The sequence below is a fragment of the Oncorhynchus kisutch genome, linkage group LG10 (assembly GCF_002021735.2).
Source record: "Oncorhynchus kisutch isolate 150728-3 linkage group LG10, Okis_V2, whole genome shotgun sequence".
Taxonomy (NCBI): Eukaryota; Metazoa; Chordata; class Actinopteri; order Salmoniformes; family Salmonidae; genus Oncorhynchus; species Oncorhynchus kisutch.
Window position 1 is genome coordinate 51,723,343 of NC_034183.2, and position 22,266 is coordinate 51,745,608.

Consider the following 22,266-nt stretch of genomic DNA (forward strand, 5'->3'; position numbering starts at 1 on the left):
TTAGGAGCATTAAATTCAAAATAGATTTCCCCAAAACTTTGCATCGATGACAAATGCAAAATCTGAATATCATTTTACAATCCATGCACAACAGGGCGCAAGTATCTTTGCCAGAACGTTTGTGTGCAAAGAGAGAAAAAATAAACTACTTATTCCGAGTTCAGGGGTCAAGAAAACGGAAACACGTGATAGGGAATTTTGCGCGCAGCCTGCGCCCAACCGCTGATTAATAAAACATGTACACTGTTGGCGCGTTGCGTGGGCCATGAGTTCTTCTCTGTGCACATACTTTGCAAATTTGTGAAATAGTGCAGCCGCACGTTCCCTTTTCTCACAACTAACACAGCGTTGCAGCTACCCCATGTGGAAAACATTGGGTGTATGAGGCATGTTATTGTAAAAGACTAGCTAGCACATTTATGAGTCTACTGAATCTTGTTAAATTCTAGCGTGTCCTGAGACAACTTACAATTCGTTTCATATGCTTAGGTTTAAACGATAAACATGGACAAAGTCGGTAAACACTCTAGAAAGGGGAGAGAGACGACGAAGAGAGTCTCTGAACCAGAGCCTGACTACGGTGAGGAAGTGCTAAAAAGACACAAAAACGCTCAGGCAGTGACTGTTTTGGGCGAAGAAGATGCATCTGTAAAACTTCTAGAAGATCTTGTTTTTGGTGCTGAAGATGATCTTGTGGAAAAGCTGGTGGAGGTAGGAATTAATTAGTTACATATGGGGTGTATTCATTACGCCGATTCTGTAGCAAAACGTTTCGTCTGTTACAAAACGTTTTGCAACAACTCCAAACGCTCTTCAACGTGACGTAAAATCTGTTGCGTTTTAAACGGAAGTTGTAGTTAATTTTACGGTTGCCATTCCAATCCGAAAAATCGGCGTAATGAATACACCTCTGATTCCATTCAGAATGATGCTGCCTGCCAGATGCTCAGTCGATTATGTTGGCACATTGTCAGCATGGCATAGATATAAATCCATTATTGATTGATAGTTAGTTACAACCAGGTAATAGACAAATAATCTCCATCCCTCTGTCACATCGTTTACGTTTCATTGCAGTCAGTTTTTAGCAAATCAATTTCTTGTCAACAGGACAGAGAGGATGGAGGTGCCACACTTCTGGATGATGACGATTCCAGCGATTCCGATGTAGAGAATGAAGCACGGCTGAAGGTTCAGCCAACAAGGACAGCAGTATGGGAGGATGAGGAGGATGATCTGGAGGAAGAGTTAGTACCTGGGACTGCAGCAATGTCTTATTGTGTCTTTTCAGCATTTATGTCATGTACAATGCTTCACACTTCATGTAGTTGTAGTCATGTAACCCTAATGTCAATTACATGGATATGTGAATCAAACATTGCTTGTATGGGCAGTTACTAGGGATGTGCATCTTTCCCTTTTGAAGACGAATCTATACGTATCTAGATACATGGGTATGATATAGAAACCAGTGCTTGACCTGGACTGAAATAGGTTCCGGTACTCGTTTTGGGTGCCGGTACTGTTGAAGTTTAGGTGCAGGAGCTCCCACAATACTTTTGAGCTAATATTCCATATGATGAAGAGGAGCTCAAGCAGTAGAACATTTGAGGTGCTGGTACTCAGCTCCAGTGAGCTCCTAGCCAAGTCGAGCACTGACGGGAATGATACGTTTTTAGTTTGTAACGATTTGGTTTGTTGAGAGGAACGAATCGATACGATTTGGTTTGATGCGATAATATTCGATGCTACAACATTTGTTACATAAACACATTCATTTTCCATTCTAAATTCAAATCTGCTGCTGATGGAGCTCACGGGCTGGGCCTCTCTGAGCTGGACCTGTTTGAGCTGATGTGTAAATGTCTATGGTGTGTGTGTAATCACTTGAGCTGAGCCATAAGGGAGACTAGTGAGCATCTACCACCCCACTATTAGATTAGATTTGTGTAGACCGCTTGACAGAAATGGTAGCAGAAGGTGAATGTTGAACTTTTGTTAAGCCTCGATCACACCAACAGAGAGTCATTGTGCAAAATGGTAAGCAGCATCATCTGGATGTGTGCAACCAAAGCTCAACATTCACCTTTTGGTGTACCAAAATGCAATGACGCTATTGGTGTGATCGAGGCGTTATTAGTCAGCGTGCGAAGCAGCGCTCAATTTTAGTAGGCTACCGATATTCCCTGGGGTTGTTCAACATGCAAAATTACTTGTAGATCCTTTAAAAAATATTTATTTATTTATTTAACCAGGCAAGTCAGTTAAGAACAAATTCTTATTTTCAATGACTGCCTAGAAAAAGTGGGTTAACTGCCTGTTCAGGGGCAGAACGACAGATTTGTACCTTGTCAGCTCGGGGATTTGAACTTGCAACCTTCCGGTTACTAGTCCAACGCTCTAACCACTAGGCTACCTGCCGCCCCATAAATAAATTGAATAAAACAATTGTACCTTTATTTAACCAGGTAGGCCAGTTGAGAACAAGTTCTCATTTGGCGACCTGGTCAAGATAAAGCAAAATAGTGCGACAAACAACAACACAGAGTACCACATAAACAAACATATAGTCAATAACACAATAGAAAAATCTATGTACAGTGTATGCAAATGTAGTAAGATTAGGGAGGTAAGGCAATAAATAGGCCATAGTGGCGAAATAGTTACAATTTAGCATTTAGTTTTACTGGTATTTAAGAGCACTTGGAGGCCACGGAAGGAGTGTTGTATGGCATTGGAACGCATTTGGAGGTTTGTTAATAGAGCCCAAAATCCCCCTCCCGGGTGGCGCAGTGGTTAAGGGCGCTGTACTGCAGCACCAGCTGTGCCACCAGAGACTCTGGGTTCGCGCCCGGGCTCTGTCGTAACTGGCCGCGACCGGGAGGTCCGTGGGGCGACGCACAATTGGCTTAGTGTCGTCCGGGTTAGGGAGGGTTCGGCTGGTAGGGAAATCCTTGTCTCATCGCGCACCAGCGACTCCTGTGGCGGTCCGGGCGCAGTGCGCGCTAACCAAGGTTGCCAGGTGCACGGTATTTCCTCCGACACATTGGTGCGGCTGGCTTCCGGGTTGTATGGCGCTGTGTTAAGAAGCAGTGCGGCTTGGTTGGGTTGTATATCGGAGGACGCATGACTTTCAACCTTCGTCTCTCCCGAGCCCGTACGGTAGTTATAGCGATGAGACAAGATAGTAGCTACTAAACAATTGGATACCACAAAAATTGGGGAGAATAAGGGGGTAAAATAAACATTTTAAAAAAGTGTCCAAAATCAGTGACTGTCAACGCAGTTACATGCTTAGTTTGACAATGAAGGAGAGGAAGCATCAGTTTTCACAACAGATTATTTTCGGGAAGGTAGAAAGAAAGTAACATGAGCAAAACCTTTTAGTGAACTGACGAATCATAACGTTTGAGTCGATTTTCTGACCGATGCGTGGTACATATAGATCGATTTGTATCTTAAACATTGGAACCAGAGACCTGATGCGTTTCGGTTAACCGTTACATCCTAGTTATGTCACTGTTTTTTATGAATCCATTCATGATATTTCCCTCCTGTTTCTTAGAGTGGACATGACACACCGGTTCCGTAGAGACCTGGCCAAGAGCGACGCGGAGGCCAAGATGTCCAAACAGAAGTTACAGCAGAGGATGAAAGAACAGTAAGTGGATGTTAGTAACACAGCCATGGAGTAAATACCGTTGGGAGCTTGTGGTTCAAGCTCTCACTTCCAACTCATTTTTGCCAGGTTCCAAAAAGCAATGGGTGGAATGCCGTCCTGGGCAGAGACAAAATTAAAGAAAAAGAATAAGAAAAAAGGTAAACTCCCACATTTTGGTTATAAACAACTTCATGATCCATGTAGTATGTTATGAGAGATGCCCCTCACTTATGATTACCTACTATATAATGGTGATATAGTGTATACAGCAGGGTTCCCCAACTGAGCGCAGGCTGAATTTTGGTGATTTTTATTTGGCCCTCCAAGTTTTCTGAAGTACATTTTTTAAACATTTTTGGACATAAAAGACTAAAAACACCAACAAATGATTTTAATTTGAGATATCTGTTCCAAAGTATTCCCACGCATAATAGAGAGATACACACTGAGTACAAAACATTATGAACACCTGCTCTTTTCAAGATATAGACGGTTTGAAATGATTGTTTTAATACAATTGTATATATGTTTGGGCTTCTTGTGGACAATTTGCAGTTTACAAATGATTTGTAATTATGTTCTGACCATCGGCTCAAGAAAAAAATCGGCATGCGGCTGAATCTAATTTGAGTCCTGGTATAAAGTATACATTTGTGTCTTTTCAATAAAAGATGTCTATTTTCCAAAAACTAAAGATGACTCTGATGATGAGGATGAAGATGGAGACGACCTGATGAGGAAGACGGGCAACTTTGTGGGCTCATCCGACAGCCTTCCCAAAGGAATCATACGGGTGAGTTCTGTTCTTCCATCATCTTACCACTACTACATTTGAGGTTAAGTTAGAGTAAAACAACCATTTTCTGACTGGAAATGGGGACTCTAAACCAGAGTACTTTAGAGGTTTGGGAGTTACAAAACCATTACATTTTCCAGTATTAGATCATGTGGTTTTGTTTACATGTGATACTAGTCCATTTATTCTGGATGTATTTAACTCTCTTGCAGATGAAGACGTGCCTACACGCCAACAACGACCGGCCGTCTGAGGACAGGCTGACCACGGTGCAGTTCCACCCCTCTGCCCAGGTTGTCATGACAGCAGGGCTCGACCAGTCCATCTCTCTGTTCCAGGTATTCATTTTACTCATCAGCTGCAGTCTTCTCTCAGGTATTCTTGTGGCAGTCATCATGAAACATGGTATAGGGAACTGCATCCTTAATAATATCCTCCAGACCTTTTTTTGACCATACAAACTATAAGCAAAAAATATATACAAACTCAATGGACCACCAATCATCCTTACGGATGATTATCTTATGGTTATTTAGTGAATCTGTGACATATGAATTACCATCCACCTCACTCTAAATGTCCCTCCTTCTTTTCCAGGTTGATGGGAAGACCAACCCTAAGATTCAGAGTATTCACCTGGAGAGGTTCCCGGTGTACAAGGCCCAGTTCAGCGTGGACGGGGAGCAGGTGGTGGCCACCAGTTTCAGGAACAAGCTGTTCTACATCTACGACATGATGGAGGGCAAGGTCATCCCTGTCCACACTGTCAGAGGTGAGGAGGAGGAAGCCATGGGGAGTCACTAGAACCCCAAGGCTGTTCGGTAGTAGTCTAACCAGTTGGCTGTTAGGTAGTGACATAGTCTTTTATTACTAGGCTTGGGCGGTATCGAGATTGTCAAACCTTCATACCGATATCTGGTAAAGAATGGCACTGAACACAAACCCCGCTGAGCCTTTGTAAACCGAAGGTTAGCAATGCTAACAAGTACATGTAAAATCTCAGTGAAAACATTTTATACAGTCTCTGATCCAAATGATTTGCAGGACAGACATCCCAACTCAGTTATACAAATAACAAGAAATGCTACAGTTTGCTGCACACACAAAACAAATATTAAACGGCAAGGCTCTTGATCCAGGAGGGGATTCTCTGCTGTTATTGTCGTGGAAATTTCCTCTATTTACCTAATCATGGGAGCAAACCACAACACACGTCAGAGTTAGTTATAAAAGTCCATCTTTAATTATATGAGCTCTTATCACAAGCCTGTGACTCTCAGATAAATTCAGTGTCTCCCCAGTGAATTTTCTGAGAGTCCCCTTACAATGCAACTGAGTTCCTTTAATAGCAAAGACACACATAGTCAGACCGCATAGACATAACTCATCGTTCAGCTTTGTCTCCTTTCCCAAACCTCAGAACCATAAACCAAATCCTCGATATCAACCGGCATATATCAAATTGTCATTTATATACAACCACTCTTAAATACAAACTCCTGGACAAACTCACAGATAGGAGACTGACCCTACAGGTCAACAAAGAGGGAGCATAGAATGATTCCACACTCCTTTCCCCCCCCCATGAGAAAAGTAGGGAGTAAAAGATATGTTTACACATGATGACACTTTGACCTCTCCCCTCTCTCAGCGGCCATGCAACTTAGTTTTGACATAGAACAGATAACTGCAACCTCACCACAGAATTACACAAAAATACCATTCTGATGGGAAGTAACTTACACACATTTGATGAATATTAAACATCATACAAATGTTACCAACATATTCCGATAATTCCACGACATTCCCCTCTCAAGGGACTAAGTTCCTTCTGAAGAATCAGAATATTAATTACATACTCAATATTTAAAAATTCAAATCCCCTTAATGTCAAATACCTTAGCTTATATGTAAGCTTTCTCCCTTCTGAAACTAAGATTACAACCCTTATTCTACAAGACAACCTTGCACATGTTTTAATAACACAGAATAATCCATTTGAGGAAAAATAAAAACATAACATATTTATGCTCTTTCAGTTACATGAGAAACCGTGTCTAAACACAGGCCTCCTCACAACATATAGGACAGACATCCCTCTAAGTACTCATGCTCAGAAATATACTTAGGAATAGAGAATAGGTCATTGAAATCATTCATATTACAAATCATAAGTAACAACCCAACTATTTATCCAACATTCCTCAGTGAATCAAATTTGTCTTATCACTCAAAGTAAAAACCTCAATTTAACACACATCAATATTAGCAGATTTACATACAGTATAATTATCCCATAATTCTACTACTAACTTTTTTAATCATGATTTTAATACAGATCAGTATCTCAATGCATTCTTAATCTAAATTACTACAATTTACATGGTGTAGACCTCTTCAATCAATCTCATACCACAAAATTATAAAAAAAATTAATGGCACAGTTTGATTAAACCCCCCTTACACAGGCACGGCATCTTCTGGCATCTTCGTTTTTCTTCAGATAGCTTTACAGTTCAAAATGGACGGCCCATGATAATGTCCCAATTTCAATGTCTCATCTTTACCACTCATGTCTTGTCCATTCGTCAACCAATATACCAGCATCATAAGAAAATGTTAGAACAGATCTTTCTCCATGATCACTCCAAGTGGACTCATCACAGTATGACAGAACCATGAAAGAAAAGCAGTTGATAGCTTAGATCTGATACTGTACACCAATTTCTGGCTTGGTTCTTTTCTCTCGGTAGAAGTGGTTTGGAAAGCCTCCTTCAATGCCTTTGTCTCTCTTCTTCAGCCAGGTAGAGGGGGTTTTGAGGTACACACACCATTCGGTCCAAATGATCTCTTCCATGCATTAAGATACCGTCTGATGTCACTTTTCATGATAACCTCGAAAGAACAGATCAGAACAACAGTTTAGTTCAGTTCATTAACTACATGATAAATTATTACTTTTACCAATTATTCTTAACACAAATATCTAAACATATTTCACAGAGAATATCAAAACATTCTATTGAAACTATTCTTTCAAATTGGTTTATACTCCCCATCTCACTGTCAACTCCATCGTAGAGCCAAGGATCAAGAAATTAGACCTATATCTCTCGGGAATAGAACAAAACAAACACAACAATACAATACACTCAACAATACAATACACTCATTCACATATCACTTAAATTGTATAACTTTAATTCAAACCCTCAAAAAACGGAATCCTCCCCCATGTTTTACACACATCTCTCCGTATGAGAGTAATGTAAAACAAAACTGAAAACAAATATAAAACAACATTTCAGCTAATCCTAATCAAATTAAAATCACTAAACTGAAAAAAACTCCACAAAGAAAAATGATTTAACCCCTATGGTCATAGGAAAATAGACTTAAAGCAGCATACCCTTAGTAAAAAACAATGCCCTACTCCCTCTTCACACTGGTCCCAATTACACATATGGATAAGAAACATATTTACCAATTTCACAAATTATTTTGAAAGCAGTATTACAAATGACCATAATTTCATTATCCAAATGGCTTTCCAATGCGGGTGATCAAGCCACAACAGAAAGTCATCAGAAGGTCATAGGTCATACAAACCCTTCAAAGCAGTGTTTTGCACTATATGAAACAATTTGCAAACAATAATCAACTAGTTCCAACCATTTTCGTATTTCCATGTTCCCAGAACATTCCTTTATCAAAAGAATTTGCGCGTGTAATGAAAAGTCAGAAAATAATACCTTTGCACTACTACAAAAAACTTCCCGGCCCCCTCCAATGTGGTAGTTTATGGCCTCCATTTCACTCACTCTCCCCAGAGTATCGTCCCTGGACACATTCCAGAGAGAGACAGTGAAATATCCATCTTCCCGGAGAAAACACAAAAACACTTATTATTCATTTACACTACATCGATTCAAAAACTCAAACGTGAAACTATAAACCAAACCTAACGATAAATCCATTGTACCTCAAATCATTAATCATAAGTTTTAATCAAATCAATGTATATGTATGATACAATGTTTAATTAAGTTAAATCAATTCCAAAAAAAAACTCTTAATCAGCAACCTAATAATTTCAATCTGTCGATATAAATTTAGTAAAAACCCATCCTGATTTTTTTTTAACAAATCTAAAATCCTTCAAAAGTCGGTGCTGTCTCATCATCGTAAAAATACAAATAAACTTATTTTTTTTCCCCCCACTGATATCCACAAAGGTCAATACTGTTCAGCACATCCATTAATGATCTTCCTTTATTCTGTACAGGGTCTGAAATTCCAATGTATGCAGATGATACATTGATAAATTCATGCAAATAACAGACTACACAAGAACTCACTACTATAATGATTCAGATGACAAAATTGCTCAGAGACTCATGTGTACATCTCAATAAAATAAAACACAGTCTGCATGTTCCTCAAAAAACAACTACTACTAAAAAGCTCCTGGTGGTATCTGATTTTAAGTGCCAAGGCATCATATTTGATTCCAACCTCTCTTTTAAAAAGCAAATTATAAAGGAACTCAAATACAAAATTCAACCTCGCTAATTTCCCAAAACATATGAAATTGTTTTGACTATTGAGGTAACAACACTATAATTAAAATCTATGATACTCCCCCACTTAACATACTAGTTTACTAGTTTGGCCCCAGCTTGCTTTTCAACATTCATACCCATTCAGTCTTCTGTCAACAGGTTGGCGTACTATTCAATCCAGCAATCATCTTTAATGACCTGACATTGTTCCACATAATGGAAACACACCATAACGTTAGACTACATGAACTTTCCTGCTCAAATTAGCTGGTGTTACTTAAACGATCAAACCAAGAATAAATAACCATCAGAAGCTATCCTTACGATGTTTTATGATTCAGACATCCAGTCTCCCAATTCTCATAGCCTAATACAGTAAATATAAATGCCACAAATCTATGATGCCCACCTAGCGAATCCGCTGCTAGAAATACAGAAAAGAAATGTACCTGAACAACGGTCAAAACAATTAGAGTAAGGTTATTGTATATTCAAACTAATAACCAAATTTACGTTATTCTACAACAATCTACCTGCCTCCAGCAACTTTCCCTGACAATTAGTAGCCAACATAACTCTCTTCCATACGTTCAACTAAACTTTCCTACTTCCTTTTCCCCCAGTGGGCAAAAATATAACCCCTCTCATTTCAACGTTTTTTCCTTACCTCTATCGTAAGATTAAAACCCAACTTTATAACTTCCTCTTCTGCTCTCCACACTTATGAAATTGTATCCTTCTTCTTTAAAAATAACACACGCAGCGCTAAAATCATAACATGCGTCAGTCAATCTATAAGAATGAAAAACACTTCGGTAACCACTTTCTTATCGCCATTCTCTCCCCGCTATTATTCAGAATGTCTTTAACTTAGGTAACTGTCTTCTCTATTGACACAGTAATTTAAATACGACCCAATTCTCAATACATTATTCCAGCAGATCATTTAGTGAACAGACATCGTCTTGCATCAGAATTCGCTTCGTTATTATTTTAAATTGAATTAACCTATCAATTTAACCTAAACAATCTATTGAAAACGTTCAATTTATCTCTTATACAAACACTAGCGACCATTACTTTCCAGGCAAATATTCAAACAGATTATTTACAATCAAAAACTCTAAATTCAGCCAGCGCCATGACTGGGAATGGAACTCGGGCCTCCAGCGTGGCAGGCGAGAATTCTACCACTAAACCACCAATGCTATTGGGAATAGAAACCCCATTTAAAAGTAAAATCAAAACACGTCATTATCGGTAATTCCCAGAAGAATAATAGCCCAATTTTAATAGTACAAACGTTACTCCAGCTATGATTCTCAAATTCCAGCCATGATTCTCAAATTCCAGCCATGATTCTCAAATTCCAAATTACACATATTAGCAATCAAAGAATAAAATCGACACTAATGACTAGGAAACAGTAAAAGTAGATTGTTTACTTTTGCAACGTATTTCAATTACTTTACTACATCACATTAATCACGCAATGATAATTAGTTTGATGGAAAACCTTAGGCTTTGCACAACATTATAAATTACATCGAGCATCCCTCGAATTCTCTTTAACTTTATGGAAAACAGGTTATTCAATAAATCCCTCAACTTCTCTCATACTGGGAAGAAAAATTATAACATGTTCAGACCTTAAGGGCAGTTTAATTGAACATGTTTCATCCAGACGGAGATAATCCAATATGCGTTCTATAGTTACATCGTTAGGGTAAGATAACCAAAAGTGGACACACTCTAATCAGTTTCTAGAGCTCAATTTCCCAGACGTTGTAGATTATTTTAATAGTGCTTAAAAACTTAATCTTTATCAAATTATCCATTTAAGATATCAACTCAAAACCTACGTACGTCTACGAATGGGTGGTTTAAATTGTATCTAATCATTCTCCGCATTACTTTATACACACATACCATTTATCATCATTTCAAATCATTCACAGAATCCATATAAAACTTTAAAAATCTTAGGTACTCACACAGAAACTTCAGGATCATCCACACAGGATTTGTTCAGATTTTCACATAGAAACTTTTTCGGACGTCTACACAGGACATCGAAAGGTTTTCCCACACAGAGTCAACCCTATCCCGCTCACCCAGAACGGTCCGACTCACACAGAGTAAACCTACCCCGCTCACACAGAACGGTCCGACTCACACAGAGTAAACCTACCCCGCTCACACAGAACGGTCCGACTCACACAGAGTAAACCTACCCCGCTCACACAGAACGGTCCGACTCACACAGAGTAAACCTAAAGCATATCTAGCTAGCACATTTAAAATAATTGGAATTCACCACATCTGAGGGTCACTTAGACAAATCACACAGACGCACAGAATGAGGTCCTTCTTCCAATAGGGCTTCACCAAGTGCCGTGTTTCACCTAGAACACACAGACCCCCTGGCCCATCACCCCGACAGACCTCACCATATCCCCACAGGGCTCTTGGTCACTGGCAACCGGACAGTGCAGAGTATCTTTTGAGTCCACAAAACCCCCAGATTACTCTCCTCTGACTCGGCCCTGCTTACGCCGCCAAGGTGCCTTCCTTACAAAGGAATTCACGCTCAGAGTATACGTAACAGGCATAATTTAAAAAACTCGACTTCAAATCTGTGTGTGGTTCGCTCACCTTTTTCTTTAAAAAAAAAACTCAGTTCGAGATGTGGTATCCACTCGGCTCGCTTCCTCTTAGATCAAAGGTTGGTCCATCTGCTTCGTTCCCGAAGTGTGGTTCTCCCTGAGATCCCAAGTTTAGGGGATCCCTCGTGCATGATTTATTTACCTAGATCGTAGGAACGGTCACCGAGTGAAGATTCACATCCCATCCTCGTCGCCAATTGTCGTGGAAATTTCCTCTATTTACCTAATCATGGGAGCAAACCACACACACACATGTCAGAGTTAGTTATAAAAGTCCATCTTTAATTATATGAGCTCTTATCACAAGCCTGTGACTCTCAGATAAATTCAGTGTCTCCCCAGTGAATTTTCTGAGAGTCCCCTTACAATGCAACTGAGTTCCTTTAATAGCAAAGACACACATAGTCAGACCGCATAGACATAACTCATCGTTCAGCTTTGTCTCCTTTCCCAAACCTCAGAACCATAAACCAAATCCTCGATATCAACCGGCATATATCAAATTGGCATTTATATACAACCACTCTTAAATACAAACTCCTGGACAAACTCACAGATAGGAGACTGACCCTACAAGTCAACAAAGAGGGAGCATAGAATGATTCCACACTCCTTTCCCCCCCCATGAGAAAAGTAGGGAGTAAAAGATATATGTTTACACATGATGACACTTTGACCTCTCCCCTCTCTCAGCGGCCATGCAACTTAGTTTTGACATAGAACAGATAACTGCAACCTCACCACAGAATTACACAAAAATACCATTCTGATGGGAAGTAACTTACACACATTTGATGAATATTAAACATCTTACAAATGTTACCAACATATTCTGATAATTCCACGACATTACCAAGAGAAGCTTCTTTTTCTGCAAGAAGCTATATATCTACTGTAAGTTAGCAAACCAAATGCACAACTGCAGAGTATTTAGCACATTTTAGACAGTTAACTTAATAGTTATAAGATATCTTTGAATGGCATTTAATGGCGCCGGATATATATTATATTTGAGATAATTCGAAATAGCCACCCTTTGCCTTGATGACAGCTTTGCATACTATTGGCATTCTCTCAACCAGCTTCGTGAGGTAGTCACCTGGAATGCATTTCAATTAACAGGTGTGCCTTGTTAATTTGTGGAATTTCTTTCCTTAATGCGTTTGAGCCAGTCAGTTGTGTTGTGACAAGGTAGGGGTTGTATACAGAAGATAGCCCTATTTGGTGAAAGACCAAGTCCATATTATGGCAAGAACAGCTAGAATAATCAAAGAGAAATGACAGTCCATCATTACTTTAAGACATGAAGGTCAGTCAATCCAGAAAATGACAAGAACTTTCAGTCTCTTCGAGTGCAATCGCAAAAACCATCAAGCGCTATGACGAAACTGGCTCTCATGAGGACCGCCACAGGAAAGGAAGACCCAGAGTTACCTCTGCTGCAGAGGATAAGTTCATTAGAGTTACTGGCCTCAGAAATTGCAGCCCAAATAAATGCTTCACAGAGTTCAAGTAACAGACACATCTCAACATCAACTGTTCAGAGGAGACTGCATGAATCAGGCCTTCATGGTCGAATTGCTGCAAAGAAACCACTACTAAAGGACACCAATAAGAAGAAGAGACTTGCTTGGGCCAAGGAACACGAGCAATAGACTTTAGACCGGAGGAAAGCTGTCCTTTGGTCTGATGAGTCAAAATGTTAGATTATTGGTTCCAACTGCCGTGTCTTTGTGAGTCACAGAGTAGGTGGACGGATGATGTCCGCATGTGTGGTTCCCACTGTGAAGCATGGAGGAGGATGCGTGGGGGAGCTTTGCTGGTGACACTGTCTGTGATTTATTTTGAATTCAAGGCATACATAACCAGCATGGCTACCAAAGCATTCTGCAGCGACACGCCATCCCATCTGTTTTGGGCTTAGTGGGACTATCATTTGTTTTGTAATAGGACAATGACCCAGGACAATGACTCAACACACCTTCAGGCTGTGTAAGGGTTATTTAACCAAGAAGGAGAGTGATGGAGTGCTGCATCAGATAACCTGGCCTCCACGATCACCCAACCTCAACCCAATTTAGATGGTTTGGGATGAGTTAGAATGCAGAGTGAAGGAAAAGCAGCCAACAAGTGCTCAGCATATGTGGGAACTCCTTCAAGACGGTTGGAAAAGCATTCCAGGTGAAGCTGGTTGATAGAATACCAAGAGTGTGCAAAGCTGTCATCAAGGCAAAGGGTGGCAACTTTGAAGAATCTAAAACATATTTTGATTTGTTTAAACGCTTTTTTTTGGTTCCTATAAAATTCCATATGTTATTTCATAGTTTTGCTGTCTTCTCTATTATTCTACTATGTGGAAAATAGTATAAAGAAAGAAAAGCCCTTGAATGAGTAGGTGTGTCCAAACTTTTGGCTGGTACTGTACGTTGGGGTGCCTTGTAAGAATCTGACCGCGAGTGGATAATCCGTCTCTACCATCAGTCCTATTAGCTAACGTGCAATCATTGGATAATAAACTGGATGAGCTCCGATCAAGACTATCCTTCCAACAGGACATTAAAAACTGTAATAACTTGTGTTTCACGAGTCTTGGCTGAACGACAACATGGATAACAAACACCTGGCTGGGTTTTCCGTGCATCGGCAAGATGGAACAGCTGCCTCCGGTAAGACAAGGGGTTGTAGTCTGTGTCTATTTGTCAATAACAGCTGGTGTAAGACATCAGAGGCAAAAAAAACTCTAGACCACCTTTACTCCACACACACACACACACACACACACACACACACACACACACACACACACACACACACACACACACGTACCAAGCTCTCCCTCGCCCTCCATTTGGCAAATTTGACCCTAACTCTATCCTCCTGATTCTTGCTTACAAGCAAAAACTAAAGCAGGAAGTACCAGTGACTAGCTCAATACGGAAGTGGTCAGATGATGCAGATTCTAAGCTACATGACTGTTTTGCTAGCAGACTGAAATATGTTCCGGGATTCTTCCGATGACATTGAGGAGTTCGCCACATCAGTCACTGGCTTCATCAATAAGTGCATTGATGACATCGTCCACACATTAACCGTATATACATACCTCAACCAGAAGCCATGGATTACAGGCAACATCCAGACTGAGCTAAAGGGTAGAGCTGTCAATTTCAAGGAGCAGGACGCTTATAACAAATCCTGCTATGCCCGTCAACTAACCATCAAACAGGCAAAGCAGGACTAAGATCGAGTCTTACTACACCGGTCTGACGGATGTGGCAGGGCTTGCAAACTATTACAGACTACAAAGGGAAGCACAGCCACGAGGTACCCAGTGACATGAGCGAACCAGATGAGCTAAATGACTTCTATGCGCGCTTCGAGGCAAGCAACACTGAAACATGCATGAGAGCACCAGCTGTTCCGGACGACTATGATATCACGCTCTCCGTAGCCGGTGTGAGTAAGACCTTTTTAAATCAACATTCACAGGGCCAGACGGATTACTAGGATGTGTACTGCAAGCTTGCGCTGACCAACTGGCAAGTGTCTGTACTGAAATGTTCAACCTGTGCCTGACCGAGTCTGTAATACCAACATGTTTCAAGCAGACCACCATAGCCCTTGTGTCCAGGAACACTAAAGTAACCTGCCTAAATGACTACGGGGAAAGGCTGGTCATGGCTCACATCGACACCATTATCCCGGAAACCCTAGACCCACTCCAATTTGCATACCGCCCCAACAGATCTACAGATGATGCAATCTCTGCACTCCTCACTGCCCTTTCACACCTGGACAAAAGGAACGTGAGAATGCTAGTCATTGACCTCAGCTCAGCGTCCCACACGATAGTGCCCTCAATGCTCATCCCTAAGCTAAGGACCCTGGGACTTAACATCTCCCTCTGCAACAGGATCCTGGACTTCCTGACGGGCCGCTCCGAAGTGGTAAGGGTCGGTAACAACACATCTGCCACACTGTTCCTCAACACGGGGGCCCGTCAGGGATGTGTGCTCAGTCCCCTCATGTACTCCCTGTTCACCCATGACTGCATGGCCAAGCACGACTCCAACACCATGTGTTTGCAGACGACACAACAGTAGTAGGCCTGATCCCCAACAACGATGAGACAGGCTATAGGGAGGAGGTCAGAAACCTGGCAGCGTGATACCACGATAAAACTTTCGCCCTCAATGTGATCAAGACAAAGGAGATGATCGTGGACTGCAGGAAAAGGAGGGCCGAGCACGCCCCCATTATCATCGACAGGGCTGTAGTGGAGCAGGTTGAGAGCTTCAAGCTCCTTGGCGTCCACATCACCAACAAACTGTCATGGTCCAAACACACCAAGACAGTCGTGAAGAGGGCATGACAAAACCTATTCCCCCGCAGGAGACTGGAAAGATTTGGCATTGGTCCTCAGATCCTCAAAGTTCTACATCCACATCATCGAGAACATGACTGGTTGCATCACCGCCTGGTATAGCAACTGCGTCGGCCTCCGATCGCAAGGCACTACAGAGGGTAGTGCGTAGTACAGCCCAGTACCTTACTGGAGCCAAGCTTCCTGCCATCCAGGACCTCACCTGGGAGCATGAGCAGCAGTGTGCGGCATTTTCCTTTCTGTTTTCCATGAGTTTTGCCTACAACTCCAGCACCTGTGGAAAGTACCTGGATGTGTGTATGTTCTTCAGCTTTTGTACATATTACCTCAATTACCTCGACTAACCTGTGCCCCCAGACGTATTATATAGCCTTGGTACTGTTATTTTATCATTCCTCTTTAAAAAAAAAATGTTTTGTATTTTTACCTGTTTATTTTAGTCAATACTTTCTTAACACTTCATTTTTCTTAACTGCATTGTTGGTTATGGGCTTGTAAGTAAGTATTTCACTGTAAGTTCTACATCTGTTGTATTCGGCGCATGTGACAAATAAAATTTGGTTTGATATGTAGCTGGCAAACATTTAGTTGTGTAACTAGAGGAAAGGGGGATACCTAGTCAGTTCTACAACTGGATGTATTCAACTGAAATGTCTCTTAACACATTTAACCCAACCACTGAGTCAGAGAGGTGCTGGGTGCTGCCTTAATCGACATCCACATCAACGCCGCTCGGGGAACAGTGGGTTAACTGCCTCGCTCAGGGGCAGAACGGCAGATTATTGTGTTCTGTGATTGGTTTGAAGATAAAATCGCTGTATATTCTCAGCCAGGCTGTGTTCTTTTTTTTTACATGGGTAGTGGGTAAGTGCCTGGTTGTGTGATTGAGTGCAGTAACAATTATGATTGCCCCCCAGGTCTGAGGGAACAGAGGGTGAAAGAGTTTGAAGTCTCCCCTGATGGAGAATCCCTCCTTCTCACTGGCACCTGCGGATTCCTCCATGTGTTAACAATGAAGGTAAGTGATTGTAGTTGGCAAATACCTGGTATGTAAGACTCCATTTTGGATCAGGCGCATATACATGCATTGCATAAATGTCTGTATTTTCTCACTTGTTTTTTTGTTTTTGTTTTCAGACAAAGGAGGTAGTGAAAAGCATGAAGATCAATGGAAACATTGTGGGAGTGGCTTTTTCCCATGATGGCAGCAAAGTCTTCACCAATTCTGGTGGGTTTTTACCCTGGTCTAAGACACACAGCCACAGCCCAACAACCCAATCACATCCTAAAGCCTTTTTTAGATTTTAGTTTCAAAATGTGACTTCAAAATGTGACTTTTTGGGCGATCTGACCAAATTAACATAGAAATGTGAGTTATACATCTGTCATTCTCTTTGAAATCAATTCTAAGACGCTGTAGACTTGTTCTATGTGCGCCATTTCTATGCTTCACATTCTTAAGTTAGATTTAGTGTCTTTTTACTTTTGGCTTTGTTCACCAGCTTCAAACAATATTTTTGTTTATGGGACATATATTTAACAGAGATGGTACAATGATTCTCTACACCAGTGGTCCCAGTTGGTCCCCAAACATTTCTGTAACAAAAAAACTACGATTAATCCTCATGTTCCTATTTTTGTATTTGTTTCATGCTGTTGGTGGTAGGTGCACTTGATTCAGCAGCCCTAGCACTGGGAAGGCAAAGTGTTCCCATTTTGAAAAATACCCAGAGAGCAAATCAAGTGCACCTTCAGGCCTTCCGCTGGCCAATCATATAGCTCAGATCACTGTGTATGCACAGTTTTCTCAAGCCAAAGACTGTAAAAAGAAGCCTCGAGCGCACCGCAAAGTTGATACTGTGAGATTTCAAAACTTTTAAAACCATGACTAGAGAGACTCGGCGGAATAATGTTCATGTTCATGTTGAAGTTGTTATTCAGCGCCCTACATCCCCTCACTGCAAGCAGTATAGCAAAGTGTTATTAGCGGTGTGTTTTTTTATATATAGTAATATTTCCCTTTAACTGGCCACCAGATTTAACAACACGAATTGGTGCATGAGGCAGAAATAATGCAGTGCGACTTGAGTTTTGCCGTCGGCTGGAAGCCTCACCACTGCTCTTCTCCTTTCCCTCAGACTGACCATCAGATGCAGGCCATCAGTCCAGTAAAATAAATAAAAGCAAATGCATTATGCTCACTCAGCTGTATACGTATACCTACAATTTTGAAATATAATTTCAAAATGATCTGAGAAGAACAACATTGGCAGGGCAATTCAAGCATAACCAATTTGCAGTGGTAATCTATTGGGCATTTTGCCTACTACAATCCTCATTGCTACAGAACAGTTTTTAATAGGTTAATATTTCTGAGCGGTAGACCTTGGCTTTGAATTTTGACTAAGGAAGTGACCACTGCCTGTTTTGTCACAAACTGAAATTAGGCGAACTACTAGCATTTTAGCAGAAAGGAAATGGCGGAGCGATTTCTGCATATTGCACCTTTTTTAAAAAGCTGTACATGGGTACCTGTATGTACCAAACTTTTTTTTGGTGTTGCAGAGGAGGGTGAGGTGTACATATGGGACATGAGGAGCAGTAAATGCCTGAACAGGTTCACAGATGATGGCTGTGTGAGTGGGACCTCCATGGCTGCTTCCAAGAACGGACAGTATCTGGCCTGCGGGTGAGTCAGCCATTTTGTTTTTAGCATTTTCCATGTTGTTTTGTGATATGAGGTTGTTGGTGTGTATCTTTATTCATTTATTAATTAATCAGTTTCCTTGCTGATGTGTTTCAGCAGCGATGGTCACTGTCGTTTTGTGATCAAGCCATTGCAATGTTTGTATTGTCCTGTTTGTCTTGCTTCAGATGTCTTTTTTTGTTGTTTTTATGCATGATTTTGCCACAAAACCTTAAGGATAATTGGGTCAGTCCACCAATTAGGTGGCTTTTTAAGAAGTGTAACAAATATTAACATTCTGTCATAAAGAGCACGTTCAACTTAATAAAAAATAAAAAAATCATGTTTAAGAGATTTAAATAAAACATTTAAAGTAAGTGCCTATTATGTGCCAAATAAAGGAACAGGGTTGACGATTTCATCTTTAATCAGCTGTACATTTCCTCGTGACGGGGGGAATGGAATCTTGTTTTGTGCAACGGGGAGTGTTAATTAAATGCAAGCTTCACACAAAAAAATGTAGTGAAAACATTTCTAGCCTGTCTGTCCATGGATAACAGGGTTGACATGTCATGCTCGACCCGCTCAGTTTTCCACCACAAAACAGCCAAAAAGAGTAGAACCAAGCTCACCCGATTTTACTCTATGATTTGACTATTCGATGTTCTGTTTTTCAGGATGAAAACTATTCTAAAAGGAATAGTTTCACGAATTCAAGTAAACATGGTTGATCTTAAAATGAAGGAAACATGTAAATGAATCATATGAAATAAATTATCTTCAGAAATGACTTCGTCAAAGCAACAAAATAACTAGGGCTGTACAATGATGGTGAAAGAAACTTGGAGAAAGGTTGGGGTTAAGTGAGTTCAAATCTGACTAGAGGTGGACACATGGTTGTCAAAATGCTGATTTATTGAATTCTCCATGTGGTCTACATTTAAAGGGCACTTCATTTAACATAATAGGCTTTTAAATTGTAGTATTTGTGCACATTTTATACTTAAAATTTCAACAGGATGCCAAAGGCACCCATTTCATGGAATAACCCAATTGTATTTTTTCGTATAGATATAGCTGTAGCACACAAGTTCACATAATTTTTCTACCATTTCTATTATCTCAGGTCAGCGGCAGGTGTGGTGAACGTGTACTCGCAGGAGGAGTGTATGCGGCAGAACAACCCCAAGCCTCTGAAGGCCATTATGAACTTGGTGACCTCTGCCACCTCTCTCCGCTTCAACCCCACCTCCGAGATCCTGGCCATTGCCTCCAGGGCTGACGACGAGGCTGCCCGATTGGTCAGTGTCTCTCTCTCTCTCACACACCTGATGTTGTCTTTGTCATCATAACAGCTACACCTGGTCTCTTGTAAATACGAGGTTTTATTGCAGCATGACTTGGATAGTAATAAAGAACTAAAACCATGTCTCTCTTTCACTGTCATCAAGTCTCTCCAAGTGCCATATGTCTACCCTTCTCATTTCAGGTTCATATCCCCAGCTTCACGGTGTTCTCCAACTTCCCCATGTTCCAGAGGAAAATCATATACAGGGCCCACTGCCTGGACTTCTCCCCAAACAGCGGCTTCTTCTCTCTGGCCAACAGCAAGGGCCATGCCCCTCTCTTCAGGTGAGTCTTGTTTTTTGTTTTTTCAGACAGCAGAAAATAAAAAACATCAACACTATGGGTGACTTGATACAAGTAAATATATTGGAATAATAATTTGGTTTATTTTCAGGTTGTTGCATTACAAAGAATTTTGATGAAGAGCATCACAAGCAGGCTCGTAATCAACATCAAGACACCAAGCTCCCTCAATACAACTACCATTGTCTTCAAGAAGACATTTTACAATGAAAAGGACTTCAATTGTGAAATCGGTTATGGTAATTTCATCTATGAAAGTGTCACAGCAAGATACCATGTCTTTGTTATCCTGTTTTTTTTCCTTCAAATTTGAGTGATTACATTTAAGTGTTCAGTTTTCAAAATGCTTGTCCTGTGTATTTCTTTCTGTCTACTTTAGGGTTTGACAAATGTTTGTATAATGGATAAAATACAACTTAATTTCCTTGATACTTGGCCATTATTATAGTTTCTTCTGTTTCTAGATATCTCGGAGAACAATAACATTATAGATTGACTAGTATAGAAAGGCTGTCAAACTTGTATGCACTAAAGCCCTGTTAGTCTACTCCATGTTGACCTGAAAATCTGTTGCTTCCAGCCACAATAATGGATTAGAACTCACTGTGAATTCCATTTTGACCAAAGCTCTCCTCCAAATCTGATGGTGTTTGAAGATGATCATATTCACACAATTTTGGATTAAATACTTAATGTTCAGTGCCTTCAGAAAGTATTCATACCCCTTGATTTATTCTGCATTTTGTTATTACAGCCTAAATTCTAAATGGATTAAATATGTTTTGCAAATGTATTCAATTAAATGCAGCAATATCTCATTTACAAGTATTGACACACCTTTGCTGTGACATCTAATTGCGCTCGGGTGCATCCAATTTAATTTGATCATCCTTGAGCAGTTGCTACAACTTGATTAGAGTCCACCTTTGGCCAATTCAATTGTTTTGACATGATTTTGAAATAAACACATCTGTCTATATAAGGTCCCACAGTTGACAGTGCATGTCAGAGTAGAGACTATACCAAGAAGTCCATGGAACTGGCCATAGAGTGCTGAGGTAGAATTGTGACAAGGCATATCTGGGAAATGGTATAAAGCCATTTCTAGAGCGTTGGAACGTTTCCAAGAGCACAGTGGTCTGCATCATTGGGAAGTCAAAAAAATAATATGGGTCTACTCGAGACTGCCTAGAGCTGGACCTCTGACCAAACTGCGGAGGGAAAAAAATCAGGTCAAGGGGTATGAAGACTTTCTGAAGGCACAGCCTATCTGGCCCAGTTTATCAGCAGACCAAGACCCAGGCCAGAAAGGCACATCAGAAAGCGAAGCTAATATAAACCGTTACTTTGCATTCATGCTCCCAGTATGGCTCATAGAACAATTTGCTTGATGGTGCCATTCGCACTGTGAAATTGACGGCTTTATTTTATTTTTTTACTGCACTAAAGGGACCTCCCTGCTGAGCCACAGCATTGAGAGAAACACACACACCTACAGACTCCAGATTGAATGACAGTAACACCATGTGTTACATGCATTAGATCCTCCTTTAGGACGTCAGTCAGGGTAGGCAGCATTCCAACACCTACATTTCTCCTCATTAGTAAAAGACGAAGCACTGTGTCTTCCCTAAGGCGTCGTAGTCGTTTGTATCTGCATTCAGACAAGTAATTTCTCTTCCCCTCGTGTTTCAGTGCATCTTTATCACATTTATTGTTTTGGTCTGTCCTGAGGTGCTCCTGTAATATAATAGGCTGGAGAAATGTCTTTATGATAAATGAACCTTAACACCAAACAAACAAGAGTTTTCCCCTGTAGTCCCCCTAATGCAGAAAACAACAGAAACTATTAACAGGT

At 40.7% G+C, this 22,266-nt stretch overlaps 1 protein-coding gene across 1 annotated transcript; it reads left to right on the plus strand.

The window, feature by feature from the left end:
* Positions 1–323: 323 nt before the first annotated feature.
* LOC109898364 (U3 small nucleolar RNA-associated protein 18 homolog) lies at positions 324–21,230 on the plus strand. Its single transcript, XM_020493318.2, has 13 exons — positions 324–711; positions 1,111–1,247; positions 3,566–3,661; positions 3,749–3,819; positions 4,357–4,454; positions 4,670–4,795; positions 5,055–5,229; positions 16,990–17,090; positions 17,210–17,300; positions 18,638–18,761; positions 19,885–20,059; positions 20,248–20,390; positions 20,500–21,230. Exons 1-13 carry the CDS (start codon positions 505–507, stop codon positions 20,522–20,524), a joined length of 1,569 nt encoding a protein of 522 aa, XP_020348907.1. The 5' UTR covers positions 324–504; the 3' UTR covers positions 20,525–21,230.
* Positions 21,231–22,266: the final 1,036 nt, after the last annotated feature.

Excerpts from the sequence above, each read along its gene's own strand:
- LOC109898364 (XM_020493318.2), top strand. The coding sequence starts at position 505 with ATGGACAAAGTCGGTAAACACTCTAGAAAGGGGAGAGAGACGACGAAG. Across the intron at positions 4,796-5,054 it reads AGTCCATCTCTCTGTTCCAG|GTTGATGGGAAGACCAACCC; the intron begins GTATTCATTTTA and ends CTTCTTTTCCAG. Across the intron at positions 17,091-17,209 it reads TCCATGTGTTAACAATGAAG|ACAAAGGAGGTAGTGAAAAG; the intron begins GTAAGTGATTGT and ends TTTTGTTTTCAG.